At 43.7% G+C, this 16,759-nt stretch overlaps 1 protein-coding gene across 3 annotated transcripts in view; it reads left to right on the top strand.

Moving 5' to 3' along the window:
* The first annotated feature begins 9,716 nt into the window (after positions 1-9,716).
* Atg14 (autophagy related 14) overlaps positions 9,717-16,759 on the top strand; it is a 31,442-nt gene continuing 24,399 nt past the window's right edge. For all 3 annotated transcript variants that reach the window (XM_041634116.1, XM_041634115.1, XM_041634113.1), the window contains exons 1-3: positions 9,717-9,953; positions 14,209-14,271; positions 15,919-15,961. In XM_041634116.1, coding sequence (XP_041490050.1) covers positions 9,733-9,953; positions 14,209-14,271; positions 15,919-15,961 — 327 coding nt within the window. In that variant the 5' untranslated portion in view covers positions 9,717-9,732. The remainder of the gene's footprint in view (positions 9,954-14,208; positions 14,272-15,918; positions 15,962-16,759) is intronic.

Raw genomic sequence — 16,759 nt, 5'->3', positions numbered from 1 at the left:
GAAGGTAACAGTTTGAGGCCCACCTGAGCTACATGAGAAGAGAAAAAAAGGCAGGGGAAGAAACAAAAAGAGAAAGGAAGGGAGAAAAGAAAAGGAAAAGGAACCCGGGAGAGAACGCACAGTCTTTTCTTACTGCACATCCTGTCGGTTTCTGTCTCCTTGTGCCGTCGCTGCACGACTGGTGGCCAGCCCTGTCTTGTCACGCTGCCGGTGCTGGATAAATGAAAGGCCTTCACTCTCTGCACACGGTGGGATCCACCAAAGCTCCTCGTCCTTGCCCTGTGACACCAAGGAACCGTGTTTCACAATATTCTGGAATTGTGCCTCAACTTCAGTAAGCGTGCTTGTTTTTAAAGTGAGGGACACTTCTGGGTGCGTAGCTTATGTTTTAAACTTGACGATTTCAGATAATGGTATAGAGAGGAGGATTTCGAATTGCCATATTCTTTTTATGTTCTTAATGGATTATAACTAATGACGGTATGGTTACCCATAAAAGGAAGCACCAGTTCTTGGTCCCCTAAGAGGAAGTTCAAGACTAACAGACACATTCTTGAAGGATTTTTGTGTTGTTTATAACAAAGCACTGAAGTTGTTAAAAACAGTACTTAGGACTGGGTAAACACAAAAGATATAAAAATAGGTTTGATTTGCAAACTCCTTTGGATTTTTGGTTTCTGTTTTGAGACAGAGTTTTTATATTTTAAAACTTAACTTTAGTTATGAAATGTTAGAAAATGTTTTAGCACAGTGAGGTTTACAGTCACTAGGGACCATATTACTTTATATTTCACAAGGAAAAGCCTCCCCCTAGCAAGTAGCTAAGGCAAAGCTTATGAAATACATCAATAAATTGATGTTGAATTTATTTATGGTGTTATAACTTCCTTGGTTGGCATGTTTGTTCAAATAGTTTCCACTACAAATCTGGCCTGCAAACTGGATCTGAGGAAAACAGCTCTGAATGCCAGGAACAGATTATGACCCAGAGGTAAGACCCTCAGTGACCATTTCAACCTTTCCATCCTCTGCACATGGAGGTTTTCTATCCTGACAGCACCTGCATCTGCCTTTAAAATAATCACTCAGAGGCTTAATACAACTTATAAATGCTTGGCCCGTGGCTCGGGCTTATTATTAGCTAGCTCTTACATGTAAACTATCCCATATTTTTATCCATGCTTTGCTATGTGGTTCATGGCTTGTTCTCTTATATCTTTTGTTTTGTTTTGTTTTTATGTCTTGCTTCCTCGGTGGTGAGCTGGCATCTCCCAGACTCTGTTTTTCTTCTCCTGTATCTCTGCTTGGATTTTCAGCCTGGTTTTATCCTGCCTTTCCATAGACCAAACCAGCTTTATTTATCAACAAACGAAAGCAACACATACTCACTGTGTACATTCTATAACAATGCTCAACACATACAGTGTACGGAAAGACGTCCTATGACAATCATTAGTCTTAAAGCATTGGTAACTCAGAAGTGGGTTTTTTTGTTTGTTTGTTTGTTTTGGTTTATTTTATTTTATTTTTTATTTTTTGGTTTTTCAAGACAGGGTTTCTCTGTGGTTTTGGAGCCTGTCCTGGAACTAGCTCTTGTAGACCAGGCTGGCCTCGAACTCACAGAGATCCTCCTGCCTCTGCCTCCCGAGTGATGGGATTAAAGGCGTGTGCCACTGCCATCTGGCTTAAATACCTCATTTTTCATTTTGAAGTTATAAAAACATTCATTCTCAGTCCTGAATAAAGCAATAACTGAAGAACCCTAAAACTAGATCTTTCCTTGTCATTGAGAAATATTTTCGGGCTGGAGAGATGGCTCAGAGGTTAAGAGCATTGCCTCCTCTTCCAAAGGTCCTGAGTTCAATTCCCAGCAACCACATGGTGGTTCACAACCATCTGTAATGGGGTCTGGTGCCCTCTTCTGGCCTGCAGCATATACACAGACAGAATACTGTATACATAATAAATAAATAAATAAATAATTTAAATATAAAGGTTTAAAAAAAAAAGAGAAAAAAAAAGAGAAATATTTTCACGATGCCTATTTTCAGCCCAGCAGAACACTGGCTTTCTTGAATTGTCATCATAACTGTAAAAATTAAACAAAATTGGTATAATAATAAAGTAACAAAAGTGACGGGCATGGTGGTACATGGCTTTAATCCTAAGGCTTGGGAAGCAGAGGCAGGTGGATCTCTGTGAGTTCAAGGCCAAGGCCAGCCTTGTCTACGTAGAGAATTGTAAGCCAGCCACGGTGATAGAGTGGGTTTTAAAATAAAACAAATTAAAAAGCAATAGAGTGTCTCAAAATAAAACGAAAAAAAAAACAAAGAAAACAAATTTGGTGGTGTATTCACCTGTAATCCCAGCACTCAAGAGGCAGGGGTAGGATTCTGAGTCTGTCTGGATCTTGTAGTGAATATAGTTCACACACACACACACACACACACACACACACGCACACACGCACGCGCACTTTAATGAATACCAGGTGAAGGTGGTACATTTTAGTGTGCATATGAAAAGCATTAATGAGGATTTATCAACTCAGTGGTGGTGACTCAGGGTTCTTCTGTGTTAACATTTTAAATTGCAATTGCTTGTCTGAGCTTGAATTGATCCATGACCTTTTGGAGTAGCCCTCTCCCACAAGAGGTTGTCTTGCATGGGACCCTCTCCAACTTCATTACCAGCTTAATGAGGGGAAGAGAGTGCATCTAATGGGAGGAATAAGCCATTTAATGTCATATCAATGTGATGGGCTGGCTGATCTCAAGTGGCTTAGCATCTCTGACCAATGAGCTGGCCTGGGACCACACCTTGAGGACTGTGAAGGCAGGAACTTGATGAAACAGTTTTTTCCTTCATCTTCAGCATCTCTGCTATTACATATACTGTTTTCTATATTTTAGGTGGCTTGATACATGCTAGAACTTTGGCAATAGCCTACATAATAGCACACTGTTCTTCTCTAAGATGGGTTTATGATTTTGTATTAAAATAGTATATATATGTACATATATATATATATCTTAGACTGTTCTTAAACTTGGAATCCTCCTACCTCAGTCTTCCAAGTGCTGGGAGTATATGCATGCATGACGTCAGACTCATATTTTTGTTTTGAGATGGGCTCTCATGTATTCCAAACTGGCTTCCAACTTTATATGCAGCCAAGGATGACCTTGAAGTTTCATTTTCCTGTCTCCACCTCCAGAGTTCTTGGATTACAAGTGTGCACCACCAAGTCTGATTTATTCTGTTCTAGGAATTGAACCCAGGACTTCATGTGTGCTAGGCAAACACGTTACTAACAAAGTTACATCCTCGTCTCTTCAACTCTGGTCACTCCTATTTTTAAAGGATTTTGTGAGAGAGAAAGGAAGCATACCGATGTAAAGCTAATTTGCAGTGGTTGATAGTCTGTCTTTACTAGGTTCTGATAATGTTAGAGGTTAAATTCTTAATTTCTTAAGTATTAAATAATGACCACAGTGAACCTGTTAGTCTTGTGATGAGTATAAATGAGAGAAAACCTAGAACATTCTTAGCTTTGGCCCTGGAACAAAGGGCACTCTAATTTTAGCTGTTCCTTTAAAATAGATGTAAAACACATTTTAGAATTATAATCTTTGCTAACGTAGGGAGAATAGATCCAGATGCAGTTTGTTTTTTCTCATCCTTTTTCAGGTTTTTAAGGATTATTTTCTTTCTTTATTAAAGATTTAGTCATTATGTATACTATGTTCTGCCTGCATGTGTGCCTGCAGGCCAGAAGAGGGCACCAGATCTCATTACAGATGGTTGTGAGCCACCATGTGCTTACTAGGAATTAAACTCAGGACCTCTGGAAGAGCAGCCAGTGCTAGGACTCCCATTCACACAGGTGACTGAATACAACTTATCCCTCAGTTGTAAGGTGTTTCTGTGTTCCTCCTGGATGCCCTGTTCCTCCGGGAACTGTAAAGGAGTGTCTTGCCCTGGGGTTAGCTTTGGTGTGCAAGCTGGTCACAAGTTCTCTCAGAGCGGGAAGCCTGCTCCAGATAAACACACGCAAAACTAGAGGCAAATTCCTTGTTGTAGCCTTGTACTTACAGTACACCTCTCTCACTCTTTGGTTGAAATAAAACTGCTCTCTTTGGAAAGGAAAACTTTAATACTCTATGTAACGGCGTAAATGAATGCAAGCAGATTGTAAAGAATATATACACAGCTTTAATGGGGAAATTAGACTTACATTACCACTGTTCCCAAGGAGAACAGGAAGCAGGAAGGGGCACGCGGGCTCCTGCATGCCGATTTATAAGTAAACATTCCCCGAGGCAAGCCCACCCCCTAAGGGGCTGGCTTAACCCTACAACTCTAAACTCAGAGACTGGGGGGGGGGGGGGTTCTGCTCAAAGGCACAGAGTTTCTCTTATCTCTTAGTAACTTTTTTTTTTTTTTTTGGTTTTTCAAGACAGGATTTCTCTGTATCTCTTAGTAACTTATCTTCCTCGCCACTGCCATCTTTCAGGATGGAGATCTACAAACAAAACTCCCTAGCCAGGAATAAATACTATCTTTCGTTTAGCAGGCAAAAAAAAAAAAAAAAAAAAGTAAACACAATAGATTTACAAGGACTCCCTCATTATTCAAGAATTTTTAAAATAGGATTCAAATAACAAACTTAAGAGTGAACTGAGCTGCTGGGCAGTGGTGCACGCCTTTAATCCCAGGACTCAGGAGGCAAAGGTAAGCGGATCTCTGTGAGTTCAGGGCCAGCCCGGTTACAGAGGGAGTTCCAGGACAGCCACACAGTGTTTGGGCTTTAGTACTTGCAGTGCTCTGAAGTGTGACTGTGACTGTACTCCAGTTCTGGAGCTTTTCCATTGCTCTACATAAATCCTGGAGCACTGCACTGTCCCCCATGCTTTCCAGCAGCCTCCAGCCTTCGTTGTCTTCACTGTACAGTCTGCGCTGCACACCTGCCACAAAACCGGCCTGTGCTGCACACCTGCCGCGATCCCGGCCTGCGCTATACACCTGCTGCGATCCCAGCCTGAGCTGCACACCTGCCCTGATTCCAGCCTGCGCTGCACACATGTCGCGATCCTGGCCTGCGCTGCACACCTGCCGCAATTCCGGCCTGAGCTGTACACCTGCCGCCATCCCGGCCTGCGCTAAACACCACTGCTGCACTCCTGCTCCGATCCCAACCTGCCTTGCACACCTGCCGCTATTCCAGTCGGCGCTGTACACCTGCCCTGATTCCAGCCTGCTCTGTACACCTGCTTTTGTTTCTCTGAAGGGTTCACCCAAGTGGAGTCGCTGAGTTGTGTGGTGATTCCTTAATTTTTGAGGAGCACCCACGTCAGGAGCTGAACCCAGCTCACGTTCCCTCCAGCAGTGCAGAGAGTGCTGACCTCCACACCCTGATGTCAGCTGTGTTTTCCTTTAATAAAAGCCTTGTAGCTCATCCGTGAATTCTGGTTGATTCTCTTTTTGGATCTTCTCTCTCATTAGGACGGCAGCTAAGCCAGATAATCACTCTCATATTTCCTTCTCTCTTCCCTTTTAGCTGCAAATCTCTGAACAGTCTGATCACTCCAGATGTTTCAAAGTATTCACACACTAACAGGTGGTTGTTTTTGCTTTGTTTTTGAAGCAAGGACAGCTACATAGCTCAGGATGGCTTTGAACTTAAGATCCTCCTCCTCCAGCCTCCCAAATGATAGATTATAGGCTTGCATCACCACACTTGGTGCTAAGGGTTTTTATTGTTTCTTCCATTAACCTCCTTTCTTTGCTTTCTGTCCCCCAATATATCAGATACCAATTTTTAATTAGCAAAGCCCTGCATTCACACAAGAACAGTCTGTAACCCTCCCTGGGGTGTGCCCTACCTACTTTGGAAGGTGGAGAGGACGATGGTTGAGGGCTGTTGGTGAGAGATGACTAGGGAATGATAGTTCTTGTGTCTGATCTGTTTTCAGTGCTATAAATCCATGTCAGTCATGTCATAGGTACTGACTGCTGACACCTAAGACTAAGAATGACGAGGGTGTAAATTTTCCCTCTAGTTACTAATATGTGTTGAAATCAAAACTCAGGGCTCAAGCCGGGTGGTGGGGGCGCATGCCTTTAATCCCAGCACTCAGGAGGCAGAGGCAGGAGGATCGCTGTGAGTTCGAGGCCAGCCTGGTCTAGAAGAGCTAGTTCCAGGACAGGAACCAAAAGCTACGGAGAAACCCTGTCTCGGAAAAACAAAACAAACTCAGGGCTCAGATGGCTCAGAGGTTAAGAGCACTGATTGTTCTTCCAGAGGTCCTGAGTTCAATTCCCAGCAACCACATGGTGGCTGTTATGGTTTTGGTCCCTTTAAGAGACAAGTCACGCCCACTCCCTCCCCCATCCGCTGAGGCAGGCTGATCTTCAGCTTCTGGCCTGAGCTCACTCTCTCTTTTTCATCTTCCTCTTGGAGAGGCAGCTTCGTTTCTGCCTCTCTCCCCACTTCTCTGCTTTCCCCCTTCTCTGTCTCTTTCTCCTCTTCTCTCTCCCTCTCTCTATCTCTCTCTCTCTCCCTCTCTCTCTGTCCCCCCCTTCACCCTTCCTCCTCCATAACTCCCTGAATGAACATTCAACCTCACCCTGCACGTCGTGTCTATCCCTGTTTCTGTCTTCTGCCCGCCCGCCATGTGTCTCCCTGCCTGGGACCAGCCATTGCTCAGGGACCAGCAGCCTACTCTGCCTGGGGCCCACTGCCTGCTGCCACATGTCCCGCCACCACTGCTCTGGGACCAGCCGTCTCTGCCTGGGACTGGCTGCTCCCAGAGCCCGCTGCCTGCCACCACATGGTCCGCTACCACCATTTGGGACCTACAACATTTCTGCTGCCTACTGCCGTGGGGATCTTGCAGCATTTTTTAAAAAAAGAATATTAGTGGCTCACCATCATCTTAATGAAATTCTGTGTCCTCTTCTGGCCTGAAGGCATACATGCAGACAGAACACTGTATACAAAATAAATAAATAAATCTTTAAAAAAGAGAAAAATATTGGAAACTCTTAAAACAGCCATACCTTGTCTAGGGACAAACTAGGGAAAGAAGACATTAACCAGCAACGGGTGGATCCAAAGAAGTTGTTTTTGCTGATAGTTGTGCTTACCAGTGTTGACAACAGCGCCCTCAGGCTTGTGGCAACACACTTGACTAACATTCCATTCATATTTCTACTGAACCACGTGTGACTGAAGATGCAACCCACAGGGTGGGACTACCAAAGGAATGCCTGCTCTCGGGCACGGGTTTGGGGAGACTGTGGGGACTGTGGCTATAGTGTCCCCCTCAATTATTTTCTTCACTGGACAGAAAGGCCAGTTATCAGGGACAGCTAAAGATATGTCATATGGAAACTATCAGAAAACTGGGTGTGGAGCTGGGTGGTGGTGGCACGCGCCTTTAATCCCAGCACTGGGGGGAGGCAGAAGTAGGTGGAACTCTGTGAGTTCAAGGCCAGCCTGTCTACACAAGAGCTGCTCCAAAGCTCCCCTGTCCTGTCTGAAAAAACAAACAAACAAAACCCAAAACAACAAAAGAAAACTGGGCACGGGTGTCACGTGCTTGGAATCCCAGCACTGGGGAGGCTGACACAGGTGCATCTAGACTGTCTGCCACGGGCTCCTTAGCTTGACCATTTCCAAAACAAACAGCCATGGTAGTTAAACATTACATTCTATTTTGGCATTAAGAAAATGTTGGCACTGTTCTTATGTTAAAGATTTCTTGAATTTCTTTATAGGTGCCAAAGATGGCACTACAAAGCATTTGAAAACCTGTGCTTATTCTAAAAAGGTTTAGGCAAACTTGAGCAAATCCTCGGGCTGCTCGATTCATGGTGGTTTGGACAGGCGCACAGCAGACAGTCTGGGCTTTCTCCACACATTTTGTAGTCGTCTCCCATGTTTTCTCTTGGTCACCGGAGATTGTTATTTTCTTTTAGTATGCTAAGAGGATTGTGGTTTTTGTTTGTTTGTTTTGTGTGTGCCTTGTTTTAGTAACAAGGTCTGCTGTGTAGCTCAAAGTGCACTTATCTAGTTCTGTGTGAATAACTATACAGAAGAAATGACAATTTCTTGCTCAAAATGACTCATGAGTTACTTAATTAAAAAAAAGAATAAACTTATTTTAGAATTTGAACTATTCCAGGCCTTTCAAGACTGAGGAGTTAAATCAACACTTTATTTTTAAACATGTAATGCATTAAAAAGTGTTCTCTGAAGATAGCAATACAGAAAACTGCATATCTGGGTACTGTCTGTAATATCACAGCTATCAGTAGAAATCATGTATAATATTTTGCCTTCTAAAGTGCAGAAGAGACAGTATGCCGACCCTTTAGTAACACATATTGTAAAGTCCTCTTGGGAGAGCCAACAAAAATATCCCAACCCTTAAAATTGTGGTTTGAAATGACCATATAAAATTGTGTATTTTAAAATCTTAAACTTTCAGGAACCATTCAAGCTTAGGGGAGGCTATTTAGAAAACAATACTGGGAATTTGGTTTTTAAAAATTACTTCCAAACCTACCTGAATGCATTTAAACAGACCCTGGAGAAGGGGCAAAGAGTTCAGACCAGAGATCTCGCTGCGTTCTAGTCACTGACATTTGACAGCCAGCATGGGAAGCTTGCAGGTAAGGGACTTGTGTGATTCGGGCTCTAGGCAGACTTCAGTCCCAAACTGGAGTATGTGGAAAACATCACTTGGTACCCAGGAGGTAGCTCTGAGTGCTGGGATGTGTGACATGGGGGAGAAAGCCCAGCTGGAGAGCAGTCAGAGCTACTGAAGCATCTTTGAGAATGCCTGGTCCAGCTGGACCTACAGCATCGCTTCTCTGTTCCCCTCTGGTTTAGAGGCACATCCAACACTGATAAAAACCTCCACCCTCTGAAGAAACTTGGAGGACATCCTAACAAATGAGCTTTGATTCTCTGAGGTCATGTCCCAGGGGGCAGGGAAGGACAAGAGCCATTAGAATTCAGTTTTCTGATTGTGCTGCTGGTACTTGCCTGTAATTCCCTCACTCAGGGCCCTTCCACGGGAGGATGGGGACTCCAGGCAAGTGGAGGCTAAAGAAGGCAGTTTTCAAAAATATACAACTTTGATTTCCACCTTCCGTTTGGTTTTAATTGACGCGTAAAGTGTTAGGCTGCTATAGAGGTTTTTGATTAACCCTCCGGGGTTATGGATGTACAGCAATTATATCCACGAACCCCGACCAAGTCAGGCAGAGGTGTTAAAGGATTTTCTTCAAATGCCACAGCTATTAAGGAGGAAGGTGACTCAAACTTCAGCTTGTTCCCAGATCCAACGCTCTCCCAGATTTGCTTGTTGCAGTTTTAGTCAAAAACCAAAAAGTAACCACTTTCATGAAATGAATTCCCTTGTTGTGTTCCGCGCCTTTCACAGAGAAGGCTTGGGGCATCCATTGCAATACTTTGCCCGACGTTCTGGAGTTGCACAGCTCCAGTCGGTGTGCCGAACTGCGCAGCCGCCTGGGGTAGGGGACGCCGGGGAAGAAGACCCTGGGAGCCCGCACCCCACGACCGTAGGCCTCCGGGTCCCGCCCCGGGCCTCTGAGCCACGCCCCCACCCTCCGCCCCGGCCTCCAGGCCCCGCCTCCGGGCCCAGGATGCACCTGGATGAAAACAAAATCCCACGTGACTGGGCCTGCGCTCAGACCATCATGGCGTCTCCCAGTGGGAAGGGATCCTGGACGCCCGAGGCTCCTGGCTTCGGGCCGCGCGCGCTAGCTCGAGACCTGGTGGACTCGGTGGACGACGCAGAGGGGCTGTACGTGGCGGTTGAGCGGTGTCCGCTGTGCAACACCACTCGCCGGCGGCTGACTTGTGCCAAGTGCATCCAGAGCGGTGATTTCGTCTATTTCGACGGCCGCGACAAGGAGAGGTACGGCGGCCGCCACGGCCCTATTGTTTCTGCCTGTCTGTTTTCTTTGCTCTAGCGACCAGAGTCTGGAGCCTGGACACTCCAGTCCTGGCCCTGGAGCCGGGCGACTGTGGACAGAGAAAGTGGCTGTTCTGCCCCGGCGCTTTGTTGCCATTGAGTAGGGTGGGGGTGGGAACCAGGTGAGCGGAGGTCGCTGTCTTCCACCACCACCAGAGAGTTTCTCCACGGCCCACTTGGATAATAAGGAACAGGAAATAGTGTCCTGCTGGAGAAGTCTGTGCAGCCGTATAGAGGAGTACTAGTTCTTTGCTGTGCTTCCACTCAGAAACTTGGCTTAACCTTTTCCCGTCTTCAGACGTCTATACTACATAAGGCACGAGTAGAGAATTTAATAGGTTAGGAGGGATTGAGTCCTGGGCGCCTGTGTCACAGGTGGACCTTGTCAGCTAGCTCTAATGTGTGAACAAGGACTCGGAGGTTGCCTCACTTACTGTAACCCCAAAGGTGATTTTGTGTCACTGGGGAATTGGGAATATGTTTTGAGTTGCAAGCCTAGAGTTTAGTACAGCATTTTGTCTTTCTTTTGAATTAAAATAATTGAAAAATAACGCCTGGCGGCGGTGGTGCATGTCTTTAATCCCAGCACTCAGGAGGCAGAGACGGGTTAGTTCTGGTCTGCAAAGTGAGTTCCAGGATGGGCTCCAAAGCTACAGAGAAACCCTATCTTGAAAAACCAAAAACCCAAACCAACCAAACAAAAAAATAATTAAAAAATAAATGCTTAGCCGAAGTCTTTGTCTCCTAACTTTTGTTTTAACAATGAGCTTCAGTGATAGTAAAGCATGTAATTTTTGTTTGGCTAGTTTTGTTGTTTGTTTTATTTAAGAGTGTCTCACGAAGTAGCTTTGGCTCTTCTGGAACTTCTATGTAGACCAGGTTGGCCTAGCTCACAGCGATCCACCTGCCTCCGCCTCCCAAGTGTCAAGAGGCTGGCTGGGTGCTGTGAGTTCAAGGCCAGCCTGGTCTACAGAGCTAGTGCCAGGATAGGCTCCAAAGTGACACAGAGAAACCTGGTCTCGAAAAACCAAACTAACCAAACAAACAAAAAAAGTCATGTGCCACTATGCCTGAAAAAAATAATTTTTTTTTTTTTAAGAATTAAGGTTGAATTTATTCCTTTACAGCAACCACACATGTTATCCTTAACTGGCTACTGAGGAGAGTTATAATTTTCTTGTCCTGAGGTCACACAGAATTAAAATCCAAGCATCTTGTTTGTATCTGTATACCTGTGCATTTAACTGCTAAACTATACAACATGTAGATTTGGGGATGTTTTGAGTTCCCAGTATTCCTGTGATCATAGGTGGGCTCATTTCTTTTTCATCTGAAGGTATTGGTCTAACAAAATCCTTTTTAGTTTACTGCTGTGTTTTATGGATGAGCTTGATGATTTTAGACCATGGACTGCTGTCCTAAGTGATAGCTCTAAATATTATTTATTTATTTATTTAGGTTTTTTGAGACAGGGTTTCTCTGAGGCTTTGGAGTCTGTCCTGGAACTAGCTCTTGTAGACCAGGCTGGTCTCGAACTCACAAAGATGATCCGCCTGCCTCTGCCTCCTGAGTGCTGGGATTAAAGGCGTGCACCACCACCACCCGGCTGATAGTTCTAAAAACTAAACCAGTTCTGTTTTAAGAAAATCAGGTAGGAAAAGGGAATGTCTAGTTGTTAAATCTTATCAAGTATTTAGCATCTACACTTTCCCAGATTTATTCTTGTAATTTTAATACCATTTAGATGTTGAAGATGATCAGTCCACTAACGGCCAGAGCACAGAATGTTACTCTACATCTGTATTTTCATTTTTTCCCCTCTTTTCCCTCTTATCATTAAGTTTCTGATAGTTCTATTTTAACATGACCGTCTGAACGCCTAACTTTTCATGAATAAGTCTGTTTTTCACATCTTAATACAGTAAATTGTAATACCATCCTTCCTGTATTCAGTACTCCAAAACCCCTCCAGTCTTCAGAAGGCACCATGTCTAATCCATCAACAAATTCTGTCTCTGCAAAGCCCATCCTCAACCTGCAGCTTTGATCATTACAGTCTAACCCGCTGGAGGATTGTTGCTTTCCTGTACCCTTCTTGTTGGTGTACTTTTTATAAGCAGGAGTAATGCCGCTCTATTCTTCTGTTCAAATCATTTGGTTTTGTTTTATTCAGAGTGAAAGCTGAAATCTTGAACCAAAGTCCTGCATATAATTCCTCTGACATAATCCTTGTTATCTTCTCCCTTACCTATTAAGTTATACCTTTTGGCTTCCGTGATGGTCGAAGCACTCTCCTCCCTCAAAGCCTTTGCAGTTATACACAGACTGCCTAGAGCTTTTGCAGTAATCTTCATGACTGCCCCCTGTTCCCTTCAGACCTCTGGTAATACATTTAAGACTTTTTTGGACCCTTCAACTAATGACCTCATTCCTACTTCATGTGCTTCATTGTCATCACCATTTGATTACTTACTGATAGTCTGATCCCCTTAGGTGTAGACTCTGAGGGTGACAGTATTTTTTTGTACACGATTGTATCCTCACATAGCAGATTTAAGAATTCAGGGAATCTAGCCCTATTTCCGTCTGTTTCCTATTCCTACTGACCACTTCTGTATCATGTCTCATGATCACTGGTTACTAAAGGCAAATCATTGAGTTTTCTTGGACTTTGCTTTTTTTCTCTTATTCCTAGCATCTTAAGTCACTAACCAGCAGCCAGTCTGATTCTCCCCAACACCAAAGTATACCTTGAATCTGTCTGCCTACAATCCAGGTCATCACCAGGTCTGTGTAGTCATATAGTCCTTTCCTTATGCAGTTATGACCACCCCTGCTTTTCACCTAAAAAGTAAGCAAGATCCATGTCAGTCTGTTGCTTAAACCCTTCTCTTGCTTTCCACTGCATTTAAAATTAATCTGTTGCTTTGGCATTTGAATCCCCTTCCTTTTTTTTTTTTTTTTTTTTTTTTTGGTTCTTGTCCTGGAACTAGCACGCCTTTAATCCCAGCACTCAGAGGCAGGCGGATCTCTGTGAGTTCGAGTCCAACCTGGTCTACAAAGGGAGTTCCAGGACAGGCTCCAAAGCTACAGAGAAACCCTGTCTCGAAAAACCAAAAAGAAAAAAAGAGAGAGAGAGAGAGAGAGAACAAGTGCTCTTAACCACTGAGCCAGCCTTGATTTGTAATTTTATTTTATTTGTTTGGTTTTTTTGAGACAGGGTTACTCTGTAGCTTTGGAGACCAGGCTGGCCTCGAATTTACAGAGATCCACCTGCCTCACCCTCCATAGTACTGGGATTAAAAGTGTGCACCACCACTGCCTGGCTTGATTTTTAATATTTAATGTGTCAGATTTTAAATTGAGGGGGTAAATTATTCTAAGTTACCTCTTTAAACTAAAAAATAGAAACAAAACAAAGTGAAGTCGCTAGAAGGAAATAAAAATGATAGCAGTAGGCGACGAAGAAGCCTAGGAACTCAGTAGTGTGCACACCTTCCTTCACTAGCTTGTAAGCATCCGGCGACTCACAAATTAATGAAATCAATTCTATTTAGAAGCTATAAGGACTCAATTTGTAGAGGAAAGCAGGGTTAATATTCCTTTTGTAATGAAACTCTGAATTTCCTTGCATTCCAATCCGTGTTGGTGGTGCTGTACATAGTCATGCATTTCTTTACTCCCATTTGGGAGGCGGGGGCAGGCAGATTGCTGAGAGTTCAAGACTAGCCTGGTCTTCATAGGGAGTTCTAGATCAGCCATGGGTATACAGTGAGACCCTGTTTCAAAAACAAAAGTTCATGTTAGTATTCTGATGTTTGCTTTGGAAAACAGTGTTAAGGTACAAAATAGAGTACATTATTATAAAGCCAGGAATGAGCTTTAAAGTTGATAATTCTAACTTGATTTAAAAAAAAAAAAGTAACTGTGTGGTGGCGGCGCACACCTTTAATCCCAGCACTCGGGAGGCAGAAGCAGGTAGATATCTGAGTTTGAGGACAGCCAGGGTTGCTACACAGAGAAACCATGTCACAAACAAACAAACCCAGCTATTGTACCCTATTGAGAAAGTTTTTGCTTTCAGGGTATGGGCGTTTAGCAGGAGTTTGCAGAGTGATTAGCTCATGACTGGTAAGAGTCTCTCTAAACTTGTTGGGTCCAGGAGGACGCGTAAATAAAACAAGGCTCTTTCTTACAGGTTTGTTGACAAGAAGGAAAGGCTGAACCAGCTCAAGAGCAAGCAAGAGGAGTTTCAGAAGGAGTAAGTTTTTATTTTTAATCTCTAGAGGTCTCTAGCCAACCACTTAGTTTAGTCTTGCTGTGCTGTGCAGATATGGAAATTGCCAGCTCATTTAGCAGACTATCTTTTTAAATGTTGGAGCACACCCTGACAACTCAGTGGGCGGAGCACCAGACCTTTAAAGTATGGGGGAAGGAGGGAGAGTTGTCTGGGAGAAGTGAAGCCCAGAATAGAAAATCCTGGCCCAAGACCTGAAGTCTTTCTCACAGAAGTGATCTGTGTTTGGACAAGAAGTCACCCTTGGTCCCGCTCACTGATGGTGGCAGATGGGCCTACAGCAGCAGGTTTTATGAGACCCAAGTTAGTGTTCACAGAAGTGGGTCCCATAGGATGGTGGTCATCAGTGTAGGGCAGTAGATTCCCAGGTGTCTGTGCTGAGATAGGTTTTCGGATGCAGATCCCTGAACTCCTAACCTCAAACATTCTGATGAAGTAAGTCCAAGTGAGGCCCACGACTCTGAGTTGTTAACCAGCACCCTGTGATTCCCTTACCGTGTAGATTTTTCTGTAGAACTTCTGCCTAAACTGACCTGGTAGCTATCCTGTGGTGCCTGCTGGCCTTGGACTCTTACTAAAAACTGATCTTAGCCAGGGTTGGCAGTACGCACCTACAACCAAAAGGCTGCGTTCAGATGAGCCTGGGCACACAGCAAGAGCCAATATTGAAAACAAACCAATAAACAAAAAAAAAAAAACCAAAAAGATAAAGGGCTGGAGAGATGCTCACCCTTCAAGGGCTTCCCTTCTCCTGCATGTCTGCCCATCACTTGAGGCCCTCTGCCAATACTTCCCAAACCAGACCAATATGGACATGTCTTTACTGGTGAAGACAGCTGGCATCTGTCTGTACAGCGATCTTCACAATGGACTCCTTAAACACATTCGTGTGCAGAAGAAAATCCTCTAAAAAACATGCTTCATAAAAACCTGCCTGGTGTATTGGACCCGGCAGTGTATCCATCCGGAACCTTTTTCCCCAGAGTACTTCATTCCTAGGACGAATATGGAGAGGCACTGTCTTTGCCCTTTCTCTGAGAACAGATCTTTGTGTTTTAAGATTAAGAATTATTTTGTGGCTATTATTATTGATTATGACTCATAGAAATTACTGATTATGTCTGAGGACTGGAAGTTCTTGTTATTATTACAGGTGGTAAAGGAAGAAATGAGAAATTGTAAGGAATAAAGAATTTTGAAAATAATTTTTAGACCCACTTTGGCATTTCCAAGTTTTTCCAAACACCTACCTTAAAAGTTGATCATTAACCAGGCAATATGCACCTATAATCTAATGGCTGCGTTCAAGACTAACTGGGCACATAGCATCAGGCAGTACTGAAAATGAAAGGGAAAGGAAGGGCTGGAGAGATGGCTCAGCTTTTGGGAGCACTGGCTGTTCTTTCAGAGGCCTCTGATTTCATTCCCAGCACCCGGATGGCAGCTCACAACCGTCTGTAACTCCAGTTTTAGGGGCTTGAGCTGATGTCCTCTTCTGGCTTCCTCTGCTACCAGGACAAAATAATATTTTAAACATTGATTTATATCTTTTGAGCCTTTTTTATCTTAAGATTTTTATTAAGAACTTCAATCTGTCTTTTTCCCATACAGAGTACTAAAAGCTATGGAAGGAAAACAGCTAACAGATCAGTTGGTAAGTTCTTAAAAGTATTTAAGCTAATATTCTTCATACATGAGGCTATATGTTTTTAAGTTGATAGAGCTCAAAGGAATAATTTAACTTAGTTTTTCACCACATTTGGTTTTTAAATAGTGTGGCCTTCTAAACTGTTACATGGAGATAAACCAAATGGGATAGATAGGCTTGTTATGTAAGGATGACTAGACAGGACCGCTCTTTGCATAGTAATACAGAACCAGGCAGATCATTCGTCTTAAAAAACTACAATAAACACATGTGTGGGTAAGTTACTGATGTGCCCTTGGAGCTGAAGGAGGCTTGGGATGTGAAGCCAGCTGGGCTACGTGAGATGCCAGAGTAGGACAAAAAAAGAATGTAGTAGTGGACTTCTCTAGTTTGGTGTTGGTAGGACCTTTAGAAGCCTCAGAAGAAAGCATTTGGCACAGTAAACTAATTTATAAGTCTGTACATTAAGACTAACCGCTATGCTGAGAAAAGGAGTACAGATGTGTAAATTAGGGACTTTGACAGGACTCTGACACCTAATCCTGTTGGCAGCATCCCAGAGACACACTTGACTTGGGTAGTCTGGGGTGCTTACAGAGCACGTGTGTGCTCAGCAGGTTCCTCCTAAGAACTACACACGGATACAGAGACCATGGTAGCCAGCTAACTGTAGCGTGTTCTAGGTTCATGAGCTTAGAAGGACCCATGGCCTGTGGAGCTGCTTTGGTATTCATGGATTGAGATATCCCTGAGTCCCCTAACTGTCCAATTAGTGTGGCAGTTCAAGTTTTAATGATATAAAAA

The sequence above is a fragment of the Microtus oregoni genome, unplaced genomic scaffold (genome assembly GCF_018167655.1).
Source record: "Microtus oregoni isolate MIOR12 unplaced genomic scaffold, Mior012 000045F_ref0000178, whole genome shotgun sequence".
Taxonomy (NCBI): Eukaryota; Metazoa; Chordata; class Mammalia; order Rodentia; family Cricetidae; genus Microtus; species Microtus oregoni.
Note: the sequence above shows the minus strand (reverse complement) of the source record. Positions and strands in the feature narration are given on the sequence as shown.